Source organism: Mirounga leonina, unplaced genomic scaffold, assembly GCF_011800145.1.
Source record: "Mirounga leonina isolate KUSES-001 unplaced genomic scaffold, KU_Mleo_1.0 Mir_150, whole genome shotgun sequence".
Classification (NCBI taxonomy): domain Eukaryota; kingdom Metazoa; phylum Chordata; class Mammalia; order Carnivora; family Phocidae; genus Mirounga; species Mirounga leonina.
This window is the reverse complement of record NW_023270374.1, coordinates 27,245,471-27,268,112: the sequence shown is the minus strand read 5'-3', so window position 1 is coordinate 27,268,112 and position 22,642 is coordinate 27,245,471. Positions and strand designations below refer to the sequence as shown.

Here is a 22,642-nt window from a genome sequence, read left to right as displayed (position 1 = left end):
ATCACCCAATTTCTTCTAATTTTAACATCTAATATAAAACTCCCATGGTATATTTGTCAAAACTAAGAGATTAACATCTGTACATTAGTATTAACTAAACTTCAGATTTAATTCCGATTTCACCAGTTTTCTCACTAATGCCCCTTTTCTATTCCAGGAGCCAATCTTGGATACAACATTGCATTTAGTAGGTTTTGTTTTCAGTGCACTATACTATACCTGCAAAGAGTATATATAACTAAGTATAGGTTCAGTTTAAAAAGGTGGCCTGGGGGGCGCCTGGGTGCCTCAGTCAGGTAAGCGTCTATCTTCAGCTTAGGTCCTGATCCCAGGGTCCTGGGATCGAGCCCCGTGTCGGGCTCTTGCTCAGCAGGAAGACTGCTTCTCCCTCTCCCTCTGCCTGCCGCTCCCCCTGCTTGTGCTCTCTCTCTCTCTGTGTCAAATAAATAAAATCTTAAAAAAAAAAAAAAAAGTGGCCTGGTTTTCTAATTTGCTGTTTTTGGCATACAGAGCTAGCACCAGGCAAGTCTACCACACAAGTCTTCCCAAAAACTTGTTGTGGGAACTTAGTCCCTGATTTTCTTGCTCAGTTGTCTCCTCACTTTCTGATTTGGAAGATTAGTTCAATTTTGGTGATAGTCATCATGTTGTTCAAAACCGGGCTCTGTGCTCCAGAGCTGAAATAGAATGCAAAGGTAGAGATTTGGGGTTAAGAGGAAAGACAGTTTTATTACTTCCAGGCAAAAGAGGCTGCAGCAAGCTAATGCCTTCAAAACTGCAGACTCGCTCTGTGTAAAAGGCTGAGGGGTTTATACATATATATATATGTATATATATATATGTATGTATATATATATATATAAAATATATATAATACAGGGTCTGGGTGGTTTGGGTAGAAATCTGATAGTACTGCCAGCCCTATTGGTTATGTCTTCAAAGTGGTTTCATGACTAATGCTGGCAATGACCATCTGAGTCTCATTCCTAAGTATACTTTGAGGTAAGCAAGATGTCAACATTGATGCGGAGTTCCTGGAACAAAGGATTCCACAGAAAAACAAGTGAAGGGAAGAGAGAAGCTTTAAGAATGAGGAAGAGCGGGGGGGAAAATTGTTCAGTTTAAAGTCAGTCTTGGGGTGCTTGGGTGGCTCAGTCGTTAAGCGTCAGCCTTCAGCTCAGGTCCTGATCCCAGGGTCCTGAGATGGAGCACTGCATCGGGCTCCCTGCTCAGCGGGAAGCCTGCTTCTCCCTCTCCCACTCCCCGTTTGTTCCCTCTCTCGCTATGTCTCTGTCAAATAAATAAATAAAATCTTTTTTAAAAAATGAGGGCTGGTGGGTAAGGCTCCCTGGACTGAAATTTTTATTTATTATTATTTTTTAAAGATTTTATTTATTTATTTGACAGAGAGACACAGCGAGAGAGGAAACAAGCAGGGGGAGTGGGAGAGGGAGAAGCAGGCTTCCCGCGGAGCAGAGAGCCCGATGCGGGGCTCGATCCCAGGACCCTGGGACCATGACCTGAGCCGAAGGCAGACGCTTAACGACTGAGCCACCCAGGCGCCCCTGGACTGAAATTTTTAAATGGGAAAAAATAGCAGGTTTCGGTTCTGCCAGGGCATCATCAACAGAACCGTGCACTACTTTGTGGTCCATTTCATCCTCAAAACAATCACGCGAAGAAGGGACTATTTATTCCCTTTCGCATAAGATTGAAGAAAAGTAACTTGCACAAAGTCCCGCAGTGAGGGTTCGAACCACACACTCTTAACCCAACCCACGCCGCAGCGACACTCTCCTTAGGCGGGGTTAGTGCGCAAACGTCGCACGCACAGACTCAAAGTTCCTCTCGCCACAAATACCCGCAACTTCCGGGAGATTGCCCAAGAACCTCAGCGCGCTTGCGCCACCCCGCCCCGTGACGTCTCCATTCCGTCCCTCCCCTTCTGGAACGCGGAGCTGCCGAGCGGGCTGTCGGCCATTTTGTGAAGCGGCGAAAGAGGTGGTGGCTGCTGTGGGCTCCGGGAAGCCGTTCGGGCTGGGGCTGTCGGCCGCGGGGCGGAGGCACTCGCGCGGGGGGTAACTCGGGTCTGGGTTCGGGTGCCGCGCAGCTCTCGCCGGTAAGACTCCCGCAGCCCGGAACGGGCGGGGCTGTGCGGGGCTCGAGCCGCCCCTTGGTGGCCCGGGGCGGGGCTTTCGGAGGCCTCCGAGCCCGCCGCAGCAAGCGCCCCACACAAAAGGGTCGCGGCATGGCTGCGGGGGGGCCTGGGGAGCCGCTTGCGCCTTTGAAGCCTGAGAGGATGCAGGAAGGACGCAAGAGAGGATGAGCCTGCATACCGAAGTGGGGACGAGGCCAAAGGGAGGATGCCCCCGTGGTCTGAGAGGGAGGAGGCCACAGCTGGGTGGCCCAGCGGCCTGCGAACTAACAGGGATTGCAGTAAAAACACACCTACATCCCGAATGAGCGAGATTTTCTATGCTTCCCAAAAGGGACAGAGATTGTAACTACATCTCTGTGCCCCGTAGTGAGGAGATAAACGTAGTGAAGACACTCCCTCCATCCGAAGTGGAAAGGAGGCTCCTGTGGCCTAACAGGAAAAGGGGACTAGAGTCTGGACACACCTGTGGGGAGGAAGCTGCAGTCGGTACACTCCTGTGAGTCTAGGAAGGAAGTCTGAGAACTGGCCGCCTTCGTGGTCTGAAGGTGGAGGGGGTTGCAGGGAAATGCTTCCAAGGCTCAGCGCTGGGCGGGGTTTACCCACGAGGGTGTCGGCGATTTGGGAAGCCGGCCTCTGCTGTGAGAAAGGGGGTGAGTACACCTCCCAAACCTCTGAGAACAGTAGTAAGATGCCAGGCCCTTGATCCCCAAGCAGGGAAGGAGCTGCAAAAAGCAGCACCTTTACATATCCCTTGGGAGAGAGCCTCCAGCACTGAAAGAGGAGCAGGCCCAATAAGAGGTGGAGGGTGGGTGCTTTTGATCAGTGAACGGAGTTTTCTTCAGTGGAGGCTGGAGGTTTTAGTTGGCAGCCACGTGAAGTAGGGGTGGGGCTTTGAGAACCTGCAGTTAGTGTCGGGGATGGACACCGGTGCAGGAGGCTTAGCTGCCAGATTGTAAATGCATGGACTTCATGTGTGCATGTAATGTGTACTTTATAGTGAAAAATATCAGCGGCTCCGGTGAAGATCACTTTGGGTTATTCAGCACAAAACATGCTGGGAGTTTTGTACCCTGACTTGAAGGCTCCGTAGGAGAGGTTTCTGGACTCAAACTGTCCTTGACTCCTGGATTTCCAGAGATGATTTAATGTAAATTGTGGTAGTTGTCAGGAACCGTTCTGTATTATTCAAGAATAGTGTAATTTCAGTCAGTATAACCTGAGAAAAAATGTAATTGCAGCTGAGGGATTGTTGAAGGAGGGACTTGTGACTGGAGTGTTCTTAGAGCTTCTTGCTTGAATGGTTTAAAATCGTGTAGTTTTTTGTAAAATGCAGTATTAGTAAAATGAATTGCATTGGACTTTGTTACCTAGTTTATATTGTTGATGTATTTCAGAGCATTTGCTGTTCAAAAATGTCCTACAAGTCTGGACATACGGGCTGATTTTGTTTGTTTTGTTTTATAGAAACGTAATACAAGACTGGTTGTACTCGTTTTTGAAATTTGGTGGTTTTGACCGAATAGACCATTTCTGGATTTAGTGGGAAGTAATTGTGTTCAGGCATTTTCCAAGAATATTAAAAAGTTGGGAAGAACTGTTACAGGTGGTTAAAATAATTTTATGGTAATTTTTTTTAGAAAATGAAATGTTTGGCGTGTTTATATAAAGGTTGAGGACGTGCTCAGTATTATTGCTGGAAAATTTTTTAACGAAATGGAATGCATTTTATATCATCTTTATATGCTCGATTAAATACTTATTTTGTTTATGGATTGTAATGCATAATTTGTGTTTGTGTTCATATCTGTTAGGTGAAAAATGTGAAGCTTTAGAAACCATTGTGGTAGTTACTTGGAACCTATTGTTATGTGCGAATATCGGCATACTTCTGGCTTCTTTCACTTTCTTGTGACATGCCAAATGTTTTGATGATTGCATATTGAGAGTTTGGGGGTTGTTGGTACAGTTTTTAGATGTGAAACTTGATTTTATGGACCAGTGTGTTCCAGGTGCTGGAATCCAGTGACAATGTTCAAAACGTTTTTATTCCATTTTGTAGAGAGCCACTCCATCTTTCGGTTTAGATGAATATTTTCTTCTATAGATGTTGTAGAAAGAATTTCTAAGTGTCAGTAGTTGCACAAAAGATGCTCTTAGATATCTCTCTCTCAAATCTAGGGACTGTCGTCCATTTCTATATCTCCTGTCCCGGCCACAAGTACTTAATAAATGTTCGTAGTATAAATGAATGTTGTTAAATGTTTAGGTCAACTAAGCAGAAAAGTAACTTGATCTAATTTATAGTTTATCAGATTTTACTACCACCACTCATACACATTTTGGTTTGCAACGGGTTTATTTCATTAAGTTTCAAGCAACCTTTTAAGTCTTAAGACCAACAGTGAGGGTGAATATGGTTGGCTAGGTTAGAAGTGATACTGTTGCTTTTAAGTTTAAATCAAGATAATGAACATATTTGTTGGCATTGGGGGGGGATTGAAAAATAACAATATTATAGTCTTTTTGGCAGGAAGAATATATATCTTACTTAAAAATGTCTTTTGGTTTGCCACTTTTGAGAACTTTCTGGAGGTTAATGGGAAAGTTGAAGAATGAGCTGTCTAAAGGATTTATGTCCCTCAGTGTCAGAATTGTTTCATTAAGAATGATCCCAGAATCTGAAATGTGATTCATTTGGGGATGGGGACAAAATCAGGTGGATGAAGCTGTGTTTTTTTCCATAATGCCTACCATAATATGATTATGCGGCTTATAGCATTGTGCCCATTATGATTGGTTCTCTGAGGTGAATATTTGAGGGGTGCTGGTTTTTGTATTTTTTCAATCTAAAGAACTTAGCTCTGCTGTACCCTGGTTATTGTTGATTAAAGACTGACAACAAAGTTAAAATTCACTTTTTGATGTTTATCACCAGATGAAGAGTGGAAACGGTTAAGTGCAACTGATTTGTGCTTTGGCTTCCTGATAAAAGAGGATTGTTGTCAGACATTTTACTCTGAAATTCCAAGTGATTGAAATGACTAGTAAATAAGAAAATACGCCGTGTCATAATAATATGCTGAATGTTCATAGCAGATATTTGTAATTTGTTCATGTATCTGGTATTTCTATAGCTGAAGCAAAGCCACTATGTTAGGACTAAGTCCTAACAAAGTGGAAAAATATACTAGAGCAACCTTTTGTTTTAGATCTTCTGAAATATATCAGTGAATTTAATGGCAAATCAGGCCCATTTTCTCCTTTGTACCTTTATGCTTTACAAATAAGTAAAACATGTGTTTTAGATTGTTTTTGTTGCATAGAACTGTTTCAGTCTTACCCTTCTAAAATTCACCAAGTCTTAATGTGGTTGGAATGGATTTTTCATTTTGGGATCCTGCATTCTGTTGCTAGCTGACATTTAGAACACAGGAATGAGTGGTTCCTGGAGAACAGTGGTGCTTCTATTAAATTATTGTGCTCTTTACAAAGTGAGGTGTTGAAAACAAAAGTACTACTACAGTTCTCAGTTTCTATGTACTTTGTCCATTTGAAGGGAGAAGTGTAACACCAAGAGTTATGAAGTTCTAGCTTCTAGCCTGAACTTTCTGCATACTTTTCTTTGGTATGGGTTGATATGGGCCTTCTTCCCCTTTGCTTAAATAGAAAAGATTCATGAGTTTATTTCTAGATTGATTAAATTGAACAACGTAAAATTTGAGGCATTTGCCGAATTCAGCTGGAATGTCAACTTTTTCTTGTGGAATGAGATTTTCCTTCTTGTTATAGTAATTTCTGGCAACCCTTTAGAAATTTTTGATAGTAGGTCTAGTGTGTTCCCTTTGGGTGTAACTGGCTGACTCTAAACTTGTTCGTATCCAGATGGACATTTGGAGGCTTCTTGGGTCTGGAAGGGAAGAGGCTGAGGAACCTGTTTCCCTTACCTTCAGGGCACATATCCTGGCCCCATACCAGACCTTTTTGAATTGTAATCTCCAGTGGGGGATCATCTGTTAATCATAAATGCTTAACTAGAAAATTACTGTGGTTCTGTTGGTTATAGAGTCAAACTTGTACATTTAGAAAATATTACAAAATTCATGCTCTTCCTCATTGAGCATAGCCTTTACCTAAAAGCAGGCTTTTTTGTGTGTTTCATGTTTCCCTTTGTGACCTGTTAGATAAACTTCTAGGTGTGGCTTTTAAATAGTTTAAAAACTCTTTAGACCTAATTAGAACTGATTTGTACAACACATAAAAAATTAATACAGTGCTCTGGGCTTTTGAAAGCATTGCTTATGACATATGTGCGTAGCTTTTGTGACAAAACAGTCTCACTCTTCAGTAATTTGAGTAGTTGTCTAGAAGATGTTTAGCTTGTCCTTTAGAAAAAAATTGGAGTAACACTGAAATTTTTTAATATGTTTTACTTTTTGGTGATGAATATTAAGCTCACAGGTGGTATCTCGAACTTGAAAGATAGTTAAAAATGAGCATCATTCTAAGTAGTGTTCTGTTGGTAATTTTTATACTTAACAATGATGATTTTCTTCTGTTTCTCTGAATTAAAAAATGATCTTTTTGAATGTAGTTGTTTAATTATTTGGTCTTATATATTGCTTGTGAATTGTTCACAACTTCACCAATTTGGGAGAAATTCCAGTAAGAGATGAGTGACTCGTTTTTACTTTGGGGAGTCTTCTTAATATGCCAGACATTTTTAGGGAATTTTTTTTTTTTACAAGTTTCTTGGAACAGTTTGGTGTTAGAAGGTAAAGAAAGCACTTTTCCTTAAGATTTCGAACCCCAGTGGTTTTAAATAGGAATTAATCATCATAGCCTGAACTTTCACGTCATTTATGTTTCTCAGTGCTTGATGCTATTTTGGTACAAAGGAAAATATTTTGAAAGAGCAGTTGCAAGAATTTCCATAAGTACCCTTGAATTGATGACTTTGTCGTTTGTCGTTTGTCTTGGAACTGTTTATGTGTGAACTTGCGCTTTTTCATCAAGTGTTTGGTGGGACCTGAGGAAATAGGTTGTAGTTGGACTTGTATTAATGGAATTTTCTGGACTGGTTTAATCATCAAGTGAAAAAAGTAATTACCAGGTGTGAAGCTGAGCTTTATGACTGTTTTAGTTTTTAATTGATTCATTCTTGGACTAATTTATGGCACATTCTTGATGTATGTAAATATATAATGTTTTGAGAGATACTCAAATTTGAAAGCAATACCAAGTAACAAGTATGTGTGGGATTTTGGTACATGTGTTTCTTTCTTTCTTTCGTTCTGTTTTTTTAATACGCATTCTAATGAAGTACTCTGTGGTGGTTTCAGACTCGCCTTCATAATATACAGTTCAGTGTGGCCTGTGCGTGTTGTTTTGTGTTTCCTGCATTGATTTTTGCCTCCGTTTATTCTCTATTGCAGTCTAAAAGTTGGTTTTAATTGGTTGCCCACAGGATTGACTTGGCCTCTACTTCTTGTTAAGAAAATACATCTCTTGTTTTATCAGGTAAGAGATTTTGAATAGAGGGTTTGTTTTTATACAAAATAAAATGAGACAGCTTATTTAGTAACATGAAAATATGTGTAGTAACTGACTGAATTGTGGGGGATTTTCTTTTTCTTTTTTTTAACAGTCTTATCTGAGGGATGGGGGTGGGGTGGACTGGGTGCCTTGAACAGTTGTTGCTTTCTTCGGGGTTCAGTTTTATATGGATGCATTTCTTCTGCTGAATTCCTGATTATTAGGCAGTAAGCTGTTTTTTTTCCTCAGGGTAGCATTCCAGACTCATTACAAATATAGGTGCTTGTTATTGGTATGGTTTTTTAATATTCCTTAGAGGTAAAGGTGTAGATAATGGGTCATACGTTTTAGAGTACCTATTTTGACTTTAGATGGAACTTTAGTGATTGGAATCTAACCCTCTTGTTAAATAACAAAGGTAGGCTCAAGATAGTTGAAATGACTTACCTGTCAAACAGGCACTTAGTAGAAGAATAGCATATCTTATTTCATATTTTTTCAGAACCTAAAAACTGTTTTTCTCTTTAGATGGCTTTATGAATAACTCTTGTGTTCTTTGGTTTAATCCTCAGCCCTTTTCTAGCTGGTAATCTGGGCAGTTTTTTCAATATCATGTTTTCATTTGTAACTTGTGCAGACTTTCACTAAAGCCCTTCTCTTAGTAGCAGATGGTTTTTTGAAGAATTACTGTGTATGTCTCTTTAGCCCTGTGTTTAATTTTTGTGTTCTTGGGACTATATTAAATTCCCATTTTACTGTCCCAGTGCAAACTAACATCTCTCTCTCAAGTGTTTGGGTGCCTAGATTACTTACCCATGATTGAGTGATTAAGTGATCAAGCATTTTTTTGAAGTTGAACAGGAATGCTGTCTTAATTTTGCATGTAGCCAATATGCTACAGACAGTAGGGAATGAGAATTTGATTTAATGTCTTGAAATCTTCTTGATGAGCTTTCATATAGACTGCTAAATAGTCGTAAATAAGAAGAGAAGAGTTTGTTGGTGTGATTTATTTTTTTTAGTATTAATTTTTCTTGTTGACTCTTGCAAACCAAAAAGGGAAAGCTTCCCTCCTCCCCCAAATTTCTAGTGTTTTATAATGGTGTCACAAAGAGCATTTTCTGTTTGCCAGTCTTTCTTCATTAAATTTGAAAGTGGCTTTTATTTTTGTGTATGTGTGTGAGAAAACTGTCAAAGCCAAACAGTACATTTCTGTTTTGTGTACAGCAGTCATATTGGTTGAAATATAATTACAGATTTTGTTTTATCAAATTAATATTCACACAATATTTAACATTGAAAAACTGCTTTCATGGAGTTACAGGATTCTTAGAGCTTGCAGTAGCTCTTTTTTTTTTTTTTAATTTATTCATGAGAGACAGAGACAGAGAGAGAGGCAGAGGGAGAAGCAGGCTCCCAAGGAGCAGAGAGCCCGATACGGGACTCGATCCCAGGACCCTGGGATCATGACCTGAGCTGAAGGCAGACGCTTAACCATCTGAGCCACCCAGGCGCCCGCAGTAGCTCTTTTAATGTTCCTGTTTGGGAAGTGATAAAACCAAAGCTCAAATCATTTATAATTTTTCTGAGGTCACAGAACTGGTTTAAGAGGTTTATATTTAAAAGTTGATTTTTTTTTTTTTTTTTTTAATTTTATTTGTCAGAGAGAGCACAAGCAGGGAGAGCGGCAGGCAGAGGGAGAAGCAGGCCTCCCTGCTGAGCAAGGAGCTCAATGCAGGACTCTATCCCAGGAGCCTGGGATCATGACCTGAGCCAAAGGCAGCCGCTTAACTGACTGAGCCACCCAGGCATCCCTAAAAGTTGATTTTTAAGATGGCTTGGAAAACACCCCATGTTGTTGATCACATAAATTTCAAATTAATATTTTTTCCAGTCCCAAGAATTTGTTTTATATCACTTTACAAAGGGCTTCCCTTGCATTTGCTCTTGGAAGCCATAAGAACTGAAATACTGAAATTTTATTTAAATCTGGGAGAAACTTCTCAAAAAGAAAAAGTTCAGAATGGGACTTTATTTAAGGAGACCAGTGAGCTCCCAGAAATACCAGAGGAGTTATGTTGAGTAAAGACTGTAACAGTCACTGAATAAAGTTCATACCCTTGTTCTTTTTAAAACAAAATCAAAACCAAAAAATATCCTTTTTTCGTTATCAGCCTTCCTTGGGAAAAACAAGACTTTTTTGAGTGTGTATGTGTGTGTTGTTTCTTTTTTTTAATGGTGAGTTTGGAAATAAGTCATTGGATCTGAGTTTTAATTAAAACAGCTATGGTGAATGGCACTGCAACCAGGTTCTACTTTTTGGCGTGATGAATATGGATAACTAAGATTTTGGCTATTTTATTCAGTATTTCTTTTGGATTCTTTGTATGTATTAACCTTGTCTGTAATAAATAATTCCATATATAGTTTTCTTTAATAAATAGAGCTGTAATGCAGATTGAAGAGTTTTAAGTTGAATATGGAGTCCATTCTCTTTTGAGACTTGAGTCTACTTTAGTGTTAAGTATTATTTGTAATTCATTAGTATTCCAGTTTTCTGTTTCTTTTTTGCATTTTGAGATTGAGTCATATAAAATGACACTGATAATTCTACAAAGTTGTCATGTTTATAAGGAAAATGCTAAGCCACTTTTAAATACTAACTTTGATACATCCTTTGCATGTTTTTCCCCTGCAGATTGTCCAGCTTTGTGTCCTGATTTGACTTACACATTTCTTCTAAATCTTACTGAATAATTAGTGGTCTGAATGATGTAATTGGTGATTCTACTTCTTATGGTGGCTTTTTTCCCCTGAAACTTTTGAGTCATGGGACTGAACTTCTAATTGTTTACAGAATTAATGCCTTTTGGAAGTTGAAATTGTCTAGGTTTTACATTGTAAATGGCACATAATGTTCAGTTTTTAGGATATTCAAATAAAAAAAAAACCTGCATTGCTTGTGATAGTTTGAGGGTATATTTGAGGGCCTAATATGGTAGCTGGTCATTCTTGTAGTTAAAAACTTGGTGTGATAAACAGGAGTCTGACCTGGCCGTTGCCTTTTCTCATCTGCAGGTGTGTGTGGTTTCAGCGCAGCATGGCTGTGGTCATCCGTTTGCAAGGTCTCCCAATTGTGGCGGGGACCATGGACATTCGCCACTTCTTCTCTGGATTGACCATCCCTGATGGGGGCGTGCATATTGTAGGGGGTGAACTGGGTGAGGCTTTCATCGTTTTTGCCACTGATGAAGATGCAAGGCTTGGTATGATGCGCACAGGTGGTACAATTAAAGGGTCAAAAGTAACACTTTTGTTGAGTAGTAAAACGGAAATGCAGAATATGATTGAACTGAGTCGTAGGCGTTTTGAAACTGCCAACTTAGATATACCACCAGCAAATGCTAGTAGATCAGGACCGCCACCTAGCTCAGGAATGAGTGGCAGGGTAAACTTGCCTACAACAGTACCTAACTTTAATAATCCTTCACCCAGTGTAGTTACTGCCGCCACATCTGTTCATGAAAGCAACAAAAACATACAGACATTTTCCACAGCCAGCATAGGAACGGCTCCTCCAAATATGGGGGCTTCATTTGGGAGCCCAACGTTTAGCTCAACCATTCCGAGCACAGCGTCTCCAATGAACACAGTCCCACCACCACCAATTCCTCCAATCCCAGCGATGCCATCTTTGCCACCAATGCCGTCCATTCCCCCGATACCAGTTCCTCCTCCGGTACCTACATTGCCTCCCGTGCCTCCTGTGCCCCCTATTCCCCCAGTCCCTTCTGTGCCACCTATGACCCCACTGCCAGCCATGTCTGGCATGCCACCCTTGAACCCGCCACCTGTGGCACCTCTACCTGCTGGAATGAATGGCTCTGGAGCACCTATGAATCTGAACAATAACTTGAACCCTGTGTTTCTGGGTCCATTGAATCCTGTTAACCCTATCCAGATGAACTCTCAAAGCAGTGTGAAACCGCTTCCCATCAACCCCGATGATCTGTATGTCAGTGTGCATGGAATGCCCTTTTCTGCAATGGAAAATGATGTCAGGGATTTTTTCCATGGGCTCCGTGTTGATGCAGTGCATTTGTTGAAAGATCATGTAGGTCGAAATAATGGGAATGGATTGGTTAAGTTTCTCTCCCCTCAAGATACATTTGAAGCTTTGAAACGAAACAGAATGCTGATGATTCAACGCTATGTGGAAGTTAGTCCTGCCACAGAGAGACAGTGGGTAGCTGCTGGAGGCCATATCACTTTTAAGCAAAGTATAGGACCTTCTGGACAAACCCATCCCCCTCCTCAGACACTTCCCAGGTCAAAATCGCCCAGTGGGCAGAAAAGGTCAAGGTCAAGATCACCACATGAGGCTGGTTTTTGTGTTTACTTGAAAGGGCTACCATTTGAAGCGGAAAACAAACATGTCATTGATTTTTTTAAAAAGTTGGATATTGTGGAAGATAGTATTTATATTGCTTATGGACCCAATGGGAAAGCAACTGGTGAAGGCTTCGTAGAATTCAGGAATGAGGCTGACTATAAGGCTGCTCTCTGTCGTCATAAACAGTACATGGGCAATCGCTTTATTCAAGTTCATCCAATTACTAAGAAAGGTATGCTAGAAAAGATAGATATGATTCGTAAAAGATTGCAGAACTTCAGCTATGACCAGAGGGAAATGATGTTAAATCCGGAGGGGGATGTCAGCTCTGCCAAAGTCTGTGCTCACATAACAAATATACCATTCAGCATTACCAAGATGGATGTTCTTCAGTTCCTAGAAGGAATCCCAGTGGATGAAAATGCTGTACATGTTCTTGTTGATAACAATGGGCAAGGTCTAGGACAGGCATTGGTTCAGTTTAAAAATGAAGATGATGCACGTAAGTCTGAACGCTTACACCGTAAAAAACTTAATGGGAGAGAAGCTTTTGTTCATGTAGTTACTCTAGAAGATATGAGAGAGATTGAAAAAAATCCCCCTGCCCAAGGAAAAAAAGGGTTAAAGATGCCTGTGCCAGGTAATCCTCCAGTTCCAGGAATGCCCAGTGTGGGAATGCCCAGTGCGGGAATGCCCAGTGCAGGAATGCCCGGTGCGGGAATGCCCGGTGCAGGAATGCCCGGTGCGGGAATGCCCGGTGCGGGAATGCCCGGTGCGGGAATGCCTGGTGCGGGAATGCCCGGTGCAGGAGGTGAAGAGCATGCCTTCCTGACTGTAGGATCTAAGGAGGCCAGCAATGGGCCTCCATTTAACTTTCCTGGTAATTTTGGTGGGTCGAATGCCTTTGGGCCACCACTCCCTCCTCCAGGATTAGGAGGGGCCTTTGGTGATGCTAGGCCTGGTATGCCTTCAGTTGGAAATAGTGGTTTGCCTGGTCTAGGACTGGATGTTCCAGGTTTTGGAGGTGGACCAAATAATTTAAGTGGGCCAGGATTTGGAGGAGGCCCTCAGAATTTTGGAAATGGCCCTGGTAGTTTAGGTGGCCCCCCTGGCTTTGGAAGTGGCCCTCCTGGTCTTGGAAGTGCCCCTGGGCATTTGAGTGGGCCACCAGCCTTTGGGCCTGGCCCTGGGCCTGGCCCTGGCCCAATTCACATTGGTGGTCCCCCTGGCTTTGGATCTAGTTCTGGAAAACCAGGACCAACAGTAATTAAAGTGCAGAATATGCCCTTCACTGTGTCTATTGATGAGATTTTAGATTTCTTTTATGGCTATCAAGTGATCCCAGGCTCAGTGTGTTTAAAATACAATGAAAAAGGTATGCCCACAGGCGAAGCCATGGTGGCCTTCGAATCTCGGGATGAAGCCACAGCTGCTGTCATTGACTTAAATGACAGACCTATAGGCTCAAGGAAAGTAAAACTTGTCTTAGGGTAGCTGTTCACATCAATTCTTTATAGGGTAGATTTTCATAGTGCTGTGATTAATGCATCCAGATTGTTTTCCTAGTATTTCCAGGTTAGAACCTGTGGATTGTTTCAATTGCATATAGATTGGTTTCTATAACATAGAGCATTGGTTGACTGTTTACAGAAGACTCACTACCAGGATAAATACTGCTGTATGTTACAGTAAAGCTGTCTGGAGAGAACACAAAAATGATTTTGGCGTACCATTAGAGAAACCATTTGTAAAACACAAATGACCACATAAAGCTTATCAAGGAGTTTAGATTGGTTTTGTTTTATACCATATGGGATGAAGAAAATAGAAATGTCAATAGAGCTCATTAAGGGTGCTCTTGCCAGCTGCTGAAAAATAGAAGTTGGCTACTCTTGGAATTTGGTTTAAAGCTGGACAGATTTGCTTTGTTATAGGGTCAAAGCTTTGTCTAAAGTCCTCATTTTCTTTTAAAATTGAATAAAATCTCTGTATACAGATTCACTGTATGTACCTTTATTGCTTCTTGAGGGTTCTTGCTGTATAGACAGTCCTGCTTCTGAAGTTGCTGCTTTTTTGTTTGCCTAATTGACTCATTTGTAAATGAGCAGAACTGTTTTGTTGTTGTTGTTGTTGTTTTAATATAAAACTCCACACTTGGTTTGTCCTATAACCTTGAACTTTGATTTCTAATGTCACACTTAAAACTGTGTGAAACAAGTACTTTTGCCAGAAAAATAAAATATGGAGTCCTCTACCTACCAGAGCCTTTTTGGTTTGACCGCCATGTTTTAGTTTAGTCAGTTTAAAAATTGTTCATGTTGTTTAGATGGCATTGAAAACCAGAAACCACTTCTAATAATCATTGTTTAAGATGCCAGATTTGAAGTCCTGTCCATGATGGACTAATGTTCTGGCAATTTCCTTCTGTCCCAAATTTGTGTGAAATTTTGGCCTGTAACTAAACAAAGAGGGTCCATTTATAAGAAAGAGCATTATATCTAGGTTTTTTAAAAACTGAAGTTGAAATTGTTAGCTTTGTTAGCAGTAGTGTTATAGAATAAAAGATTCATAAGCTGTTCCATAGATGTGCATTTAATCCTGTTACTTGGAGGCTTTTTGGTCTAGTTGTTTGATCAGGAGCCTGTTCATAAAAACTCTTCATACAGAGTACAAGTGCAGCTGCCAGAGGGGAGAGAATTGAGACTCCTTGCCCTTTCATACTCTTCTTTGGTATTCAGGACACTAAGGCAGGAGGACCACATGGGTTCTGGTTGGTAAGTGTCCTTGTCATGAAAACATTTGCCTTACAACATCCTGCTCACTGCTACAAAAGGCTCTACTTATGGTTACTTTCCTTCTTAGTTAAAATGCTCTAAAGATGTGTCACATTATATTATAAACATATGGAATGGGAGATTGGTGAGATATCATGAAAAACAAATTTTGTCTTTTACATGGGCCTCTGTCTTGGTTTGAAATATCCCCAACATTTCCTGCAAATCAATGTACTTACAAAGGGGTCAGCCTTTTAAAAGAAGTATTTCCTATTAAAGAAAATAGTGCCTTTTTGGTGTTGCAAGTTAGTGGAACACTGAAATACAGCGTCTCGTGTAATTTAGAGTTAAGAGTGGCAGCAGTTTCATTGCGTGATAAGATTTGGAAAGCCTTTTCATCACTACAATCTTAGAGGATTGACAGTACAGGATTTTTTGTTTAGGGAAAGGATTGTTTAGATTTTCAAAGAAGACATGGCTGTGTTGTGGGTCTTTTGACAATTCATGAATACAAATTTGCTTTGACAGATCACTAGATATTGCCTCCTCAACTAAAAAAGCAATATGATGTTTATATATGCTGTTCAATTAAGTTTTCTGTTAAGTAATCATTTCTCATTCCAAAGACCGAGTGCAGAAAACTTCAGCGCTGCTTGGGAGTCTTATTTCAACTGCAGATTATTTTCCCATTGGAGAGCTGACTATTTTCATTTTAGAAAAATGGGTTGTTTGAAGATAAAAGTCTTTTATCTTTTTTCACAGTTTATTTTGGTTATATGTTCGTACAATCTTATTAAATATTTCATATACTTTATTGCAACTACTTTGTTATTTCTACATCTTAGATAAATGCTGAAAAGGAAAACTTGATTTCATTGTTCATCAAATTAAATAAATTAAGAAAATAGTGGTTTGTGTAGAATTTGGAGAGAACTATGTTTCATATTTGGTTGAGTCACAACAGTGCTTCTCTCGTTGTGAAATGTAATTAAATGCTTTGCCCTCTGGAACTTGATTTTTGTGTATCTGAGACTTATTAATAGAGTGCTAACTGCTAAGCGTACTGTTCATCTTGTTATGGGCATTGGAGTTTGAGTTTAAAAAAAATTCTTGAAAATATGTTCTGTGCAATTACTCATACCTCTCTTCCTGCAAACTTTCTCAGAAAAACTAGGTTCGGGGTGAAAATGAATTTATTTTCTCATTTGCTTTGTATGGTATGAAGGATTTGTAAAGCTTTGCTCAAAGTTGTGTGCATTTGTAAACACTATCATGATATTTTCAATTTTATGTGTAAATTTTGTCTTTGGTGACTGACATGAATGGAAGAGAATCTTTTCCATTAGGTTTAATTCCTCCCACCCCCTTGCCGCCGGGGTGTTTTGGATTTTTTTAGTTCAAAGGATTAGAGATATCTACGAAATGTATTTTATAAATAAGCAAATTTGTAAACTTTTTCTGAACTTCAGTGAAACATTTAGTTCACAAGCAAAATTTGGAGGTGTATTCTGTGTTTAATACTGTAGTTTGGATGTACAATTATTAGTGGCTTAAAAAAAAAAAAGCAACACTGTTAAGTAAAATGTAGTTCCTAGCTTTGTGCTCCAAGTTGTCAAAGCATCAACCGTGAAAATTTCATTAGGGAAATTTTTATTCAAAATTTCAGAGAGTAATGTTCAGTGTAATTAGGTCAGTCTTAACCCACTGGATGAAAATCTAGGGCTGTATGTGGACATAAGCAAACATACCTTGGATAAAATAAGGATCCATGAAAGCCTTAATCAAACTCAAAGTCCTTTTTATTGGATTCTGTCATTGTGTACAGGTGTGGGTCAAATGTTTAAAAATAAATCCACTCATCAATTTCAAGAACACTTAATGAATAAAGAAACCATAAAGTTGCTGCTAGTTAAATCTGTAAAGAATTTCTAGCAGTGATCACTTTTAAAACTTACTTCCCACTCTTGCAAAATTACCACATTTAGTTTTACTGGCAGTTCTATAGTAGTCCAAGCGTTAGAAACCAAACACAATAAAATGATTCATTGCCAATATGGCCACAACATTGCCAGCAAATTACTGCCGTGGCATCATTCAGCAGAGGTTTTTGTTTATAAAGATGAAGTCTTGAATACTGTTCAATAAAATTGTCACAAAATAAAAGAGGCTGATGCTTTTAATGCTTTACACAAGAGTACTCTACTGAGCTATACCATCAGGTTTTTTGTTGTTGTTTTTTAACTCCTACATATATTTTGTGCCTTTGGAAAGGTGGATTTGGTGATCTTGGAGGTAACCATTGTTGCTATCCTTGTCTGCTAATGCTCAAGTGTGGAAAGAAGATACCTGGAACGGCAGGGAGGAAACTTGATTCTAGGTCAAATCTGTGGTATCCACCTTTTCAGACTTTTATCTTGTATGCTTTGCTAGCAAGCCACTTCGTTATGTGGACTCAGAAAGAACCAGAAACCAGGTGCTCCTTTTTACAGAAGGTGTCTTAAAGGAGGCTATGAATTGTCTTTTTAAAAAACTGATTACTTTAAGAAATGGGGAAAGAAATCTTCAGAATACATTGTCAATTGCACATACTTTTAATTAGAGCTTTTTCTTTTTTGTTTACTTACTCTTGCATTAGTATGTATTTTGAGGTGGGGAAGTGGGGAGAGGAATCAAAAATACTGCTGCTTTCTGACATTAATGTTCTGGTTTTGTCCCTTCCACATTTGTTCAACTGCTAAAAAAAAAAAAAGTAGCAAATGAAAAGTTTCCATGAACTCCAGAGTCCTTTTAAAAAAAACCTGGATTGGAGTTGCCGAGAAATTAGTGGGCTATTCCTTTTAACCAAAGCTCTTGAAAAATATATATAACTTTTACCTCTATCATGAGTTTTTAGCCTGTATTTGAGTTTCAATACCCAGGTTGTTTTAGAGGGGTTTAGACTTAAACATACTTAATTCCAGGTGGTTGCTGAACTGTTCTAAAATTATGAAGGTTTGACTAAGCATTTGAAAAATCGCAGAGTGAAATCAGCTGCCTACAGATACCCAGAATGGCCTTTACCATCTTAAAAGGATAGACTGTATGCTAATAATATGTTTCATTTTCTTGCTCAGGAGAAAACTCTCACTTTAATTCATTGTTGTCTGCTTTCCAGTGTTTTACAACAAGAAATGGTTTATCAGTTATGAGCATCGCCACCATTCTCCTTACCCCCCAAAAGTAGAGCTTTTATAGGATATGATAGAGTCCAAACTTACGACTAAAAAAATTGCTTGATTGCAGTTTTGTCTTTTTAGTATAAAATCTGATAGATCACATTGACTTTGACTTACTCTAAAATTTCTGGAATGAGTGTATTCTGGTGGTGGCACAGTTCTCTGATGCTGTAGTGACTTTTCTGGAAAAACCCTTCTGTCCGACAGTATGAACAAGTTCATCTCTTAATGGTGCCTGTTCATGTAAATGTTAATTCTTTATTGTGCTGTTTCTGGGTTTATTCTTGTTGCCTTGTGCTACTTTGTGCCAGAGGATCTCACAAGCATCTTAGAATATGGCTCCTTTTCTGGATCAACATAACTAACAACGAGCAACTAAGGTGGCACTGCTTTTCTACATACTGCTCTACTACTGAAGAGTCCAGAAGGGGCAAAAAAGCCACTTGGTGAAAGCATTCTAGCCCCAGGGGCAGAAGGGCAGCACTCTAAAAATCTGGGGGCAGCAAATAGTGCTGGGGAAAATCTCATTAACTATTATCTTTTAAAGATTTTTTTTTTTAATTTATTCATTTGAGACACAAGAGATAGAGAGAGAGCATGAGCAGGGGGAGAGGCAGAGGGAGAGGGAGAAGCAGGCTCCCCGCCAAGCCAGGAGCCAGACGTGGGGCTTGATCCCAGGACCCTGGGATCGTGACCTGAGCCGAAGGCAGATGCTTAACCATCTGAGCCACCCAGGTGCCCCTAACCATTGTCTTTTAATTCTGAGAGGCCCAGGGACCTTCCCCTAGTGAAAATGTTGATAGTTAAGTCCTAGAGACTAAGGAAACACCAGTTGTGGGTTAAATGACACAGCAGACATTGGAATTGGCATCCCAGCTGTACCAGACAAGTGGATTCTGATTTTAGTAGCTTAATATTTGAGGTCATTTTTCCTGGTGAGCCAGTGGCTTGCTATTTCATGTTGAGAGGAGGAGGAGGCGACTATTGGGGAAAACTAGAGCCATAACCAGCAAGAGAACATAATTCAATATGGACAGTCAGATATTGAAGAAGCATAAAACACTCCCAGGAGTGAGCTGTGCTATATTCAAACAGGCTGCCCCTTAGTGTTTCATTCCTTCTCCGTGCTGATGCTGCCAGTTTTTCCCTTTTCCCTGCTTATAATAGTAAGTCTGTTGGTAACCAGGGCTATGAGTTTCTCACTGCTATTTCTGTATCCTAGCCGCCTAACTCGGAGTGGGGTGGGAGGAGGAATGTGAGCTCACTCACAGTTCTTGATTAGTGAATAAGATTTATCACTTAAGCATGTGTGTTACATGCCAGATGTAACGGCCACATTGTGCTACCGTAAGTCACCTGTTAGTCCTTGCAGAGTGGGGAAGGCTTAAGGGTAAAGATATTCAGCTGCTTAAGGGGTCTTAAATCATACTAACTGGTGCTGTTGCTGATTTCATTTTTCTTTTGTTCCACTTGGGAGTGAGTTAATGCTATCCTCCACTACACTCCCCCACATACTGTGTTGCTGTACAGAGATGGTTATGTCCTTTATACATAACTCCCTTCTGTGGTGTGGGCCTATGGGACCAGTAGGTCCCTCTGCTATAAATCTGGCTAAAGTGGAAAGACTAATGCAGCTCTTATTTTCTGAAGTAGATACTGCCAATTATCTTTACTTCTGTGACCACTGAATTGACAGGTTGGAATTGGAAATGTCTGTTGCCTCCAAGCTTCTAAGACAGTTTTACATGGATAATCAGCTTTGCCATAGCAGTAACCCATGTTAACTAAATTTTTTGAGCAGGGTTACACACCCAGCACTTCCACTCTGTGATAGAAAAGGAAGCAAAATAAGATGCTTGTTCTTAAAGACCTAAGGTTTTAAATTATACAAGTAAGTGCTCTGTTGTACTTGTGCATGTACGAGGTACACTCATACCCTACAGGAACTGGATGGATAAAGGTTTCCTGTATAGTTGCTGAACAAGTATGATGGAAGTATAATGGAAGCCTTGTGTGTAAGCTGAGGAAAGGCATGATCTCTAACCAAGATTCTTGGGGACACAATATGTTAATTTAGTAAAATGAGATGTTTAATAGTGAGGGAACACAGTGGCACTATCTAAAATGTGTTTGTCCTGGAAGCTCTTAAAATTGTTCTATAACAGTGAGCCTGAGTGGCGTGACTGAGCTGAATGGTGAGTAAGGCAGGCAGGTGAAGGTTGTACTGGGGTGTCCTGACCTACCAGAGGGATAGAACGTTTTATCTTTTTAATAACCCTTTGATTAGCTGCCATATTACCACTTCTTACAAACAGATGGCCTAATAAGACATTCATAAACGCTTCAGAATTAAGTGAATTTCCCCATCCATTTCACCACTTACACAGTCCACTATCTGAAATTGGTTCTTTTCTAGTTTTGCATTGATTTTGATAGAGTTTCAGCTTTTCTATATTAAATGTCCACCTCTTTGTTCTTGTTTTTCTACACCAGTGCTGTTCCAAGAGAATTTTTTTTAAGATTTTATTTATTTATTTTGAGAGAGCTTGTGAGCGGGGCGGCGGCAGGGGGTGTGTGTGGAGGGCCAGAGAGAGAATCTCAAGTAGACTCCATGCTGAGCATGGAGCCCGAAGTGGGGCTCAATCTCATGACCCTGAGATCATGACCTGAGCTGAAGTCAAGAGTTGGATGCTTAACTAACTGAGCCACCCAGGCGCCCCACCACTGTAGCTACTATTAAATTTAAAAAGCCGGCTAGTGGCTGCTATATTGAACAGCACAATTCTAGATTCACAGAGCAACAGAAAATTTACTCTTCCATATCTGGTCTTTGGAGATCACCACGCTAAGCAACACTGACTAATAGAAATAAGAGTCACAAGTTATTTAAATTTTTCTAGTAGCTATGAAAAAGGCAAAAAAACCCAAGTGAAATTAATAAATTTTAGCCCAGTATATCTGAAGTGTTACTATTTCAGTATATACTCTATAAAAATGACTGAGATTTTTTGGGTACTGTTTTCAATTTATACTTTACAGCACATTGTGATTTGAACTAAGCATATTTCAAGGGCTCAATATCCACTCGTGGGTAGGAGGCCATCCTTCTGGACAGTACAGATTTAGAATATGAGAAAAGTTATCCCGTCATTTCTCTTAGCTGTGTGGCCTCTTTCAGCTGTTTCTTTACTTTTGAGTATTTGAATTTTACTGCATTCCTCCTAACCTTTCCCATTCCTGTTATGTTGGCAGTTTTTTTGAAGCAGTTAACTTACCTCAGTTACCGTTTTCATGGACTACAGTTACCTTTTTCACTGGCTAAAGGGTCTTATATTGTGAAATTATTAATCCACCAGAATCCAGCAGCAGAACTAGAATTTTCCCCATCCCCCGCCGGCCCCCGCCCTGCACCCCATCTACAATGGCAAGTGGGCAAGTCATTGTGTGTCTGTAATGCAATTTCCTTATTAAAGCCCTCTCTTTTCTCAACTTCCCTAACGTACTAATTCTGAAGAACAACCCATTTTAAGACTTCCTATGTATCCCAAGTGGATTTACTCCTTGCACTATGAAATGGGTAGTTGGCACTGTGAACTTGCATAGTGCAAGAGGGACTTGCACTATGAACAATAGGTAGGTTTCTTTTCCCAAGGCTCTGGTCTGTTGCTTTTCATTTGGCTTCTTTATGCCATAGATCACATTGCACACTGGAAATGTACAAGCTCTTGCTGATGTCCTTGCCCAGGAGATGCTCAGGAAGGTGGTCCAGTACTGTTGTCTTATACACCCTACTAGGCTCTTTAAAGAAGGTAGATTAACGGACTGTAGATTCCAGCAGGGCAGACTGGGGGCAGAATTGGCTGCCTGGTAGATATTCTCTGAAAATTTTGATAAAAATCCCATTTTCCTCAGCTGAGCTCTACTTTGTGGAGTTTGTGCTTGTTATTTAAGGTTTATTCCTTTGAATATACTTAAATTCTAGTCCTATAAATGTGGTGGAGTCTAGCAGTTCCTCTATTCCTGCCCTGACGGACAAATAGGGGAAACATGTGGTGGATGCAGAATTCTTTTCCATCTAGTATAAGGCTAGTTGGTATAGGTCATGGGAAGAGGCCACATGAGCCTCACTGCTCATGTGGAGTGGCCAGGTGGATTTCAGATTGGATTACAAGGTGTGAGCTGTTGCTAAAATGGATGGAATAGAAATCATATTCTTAAGAGTTGTGGTTCATTAGTTACTGTATGTCCCAGGATTAGTCATTTCCTTTCTTTGGCCTCCGTGTTTTAGGTATGATTAAACGAGATAATCTTATTATGCCCAGTTTCAAGGTTCTGTGATTCTTTGAACCCAGCCATTCTGTTTCTTTCTGGAAGTTTGTAGGTAATTTGAACCTTAAACTACAGAAAGTCCAGTGGAACTCAAAGTTTTGGTCTGGTTACTGCTCTGCTGCTTTTTCTGAGTTGGACAGTCTCACACTGCAGCTTGAGAATTTCATTAGGAGAGAAAAGTAGGGAGGTTCTTCATTCCCACCAGTTAGGTCCTCTGGAGCAGGTAGACCAGAGGCATTTT

The 22,642-nt window shown here is 40.1% G+C and overlaps 1 protein-coding gene and 1 long non-coding RNA gene across 17 annotated transcripts in view; both read left to right on the top strand.

The window, feature by feature from the left end:
- The first annotated feature begins 1,705 nt into the window (after positions 1-1,705).
- Positions 1,706-22,642, top strand: part of LOC118011424 (RNA-binding protein 12) — a 35,288-nt gene continuing 14,351 nt past the window's right edge. The window contains exons 1-3 of one of the 16 annotated variants that reach the window (XM_035006203.1): positions 1,706-2,119; positions 7,591-7,675; positions 10,769-12,585. In XM_035006203.1, coding sequence (XP_034862094.1) covers positions 10,791-12,585 — 1,795 coding nt within the window. In that variant the 5' untranslated portion in view covers positions 1,706-2,119; positions 7,591-7,675; positions 10,769-10,790. Of the gene's footprint in view, positions 2,120-7,578; positions 7,676-10,768; positions 17,646-22,642 lie in introns of those variants that run through there. The other 15 variants (XM_035006200.1, XM_035006199.1, XM_035006201.1 and 12 more) reach the window with 15 other exon arrangements.
- The window catches only part of LOC118011426, a 5,771-nt gene continuing 1,883 nt past the window's right edge, over positions 18,755-22,642 (top strand). Inside the window, exon 1 of the long non-coding RNA XR_004679464.1 lies at positions 18,755-22,610. This is a non-coding gene — a long non-coding RNA (uncharacterized LOC118011426). The remainder of the gene's footprint in view (positions 22,611-22,642) is intronic.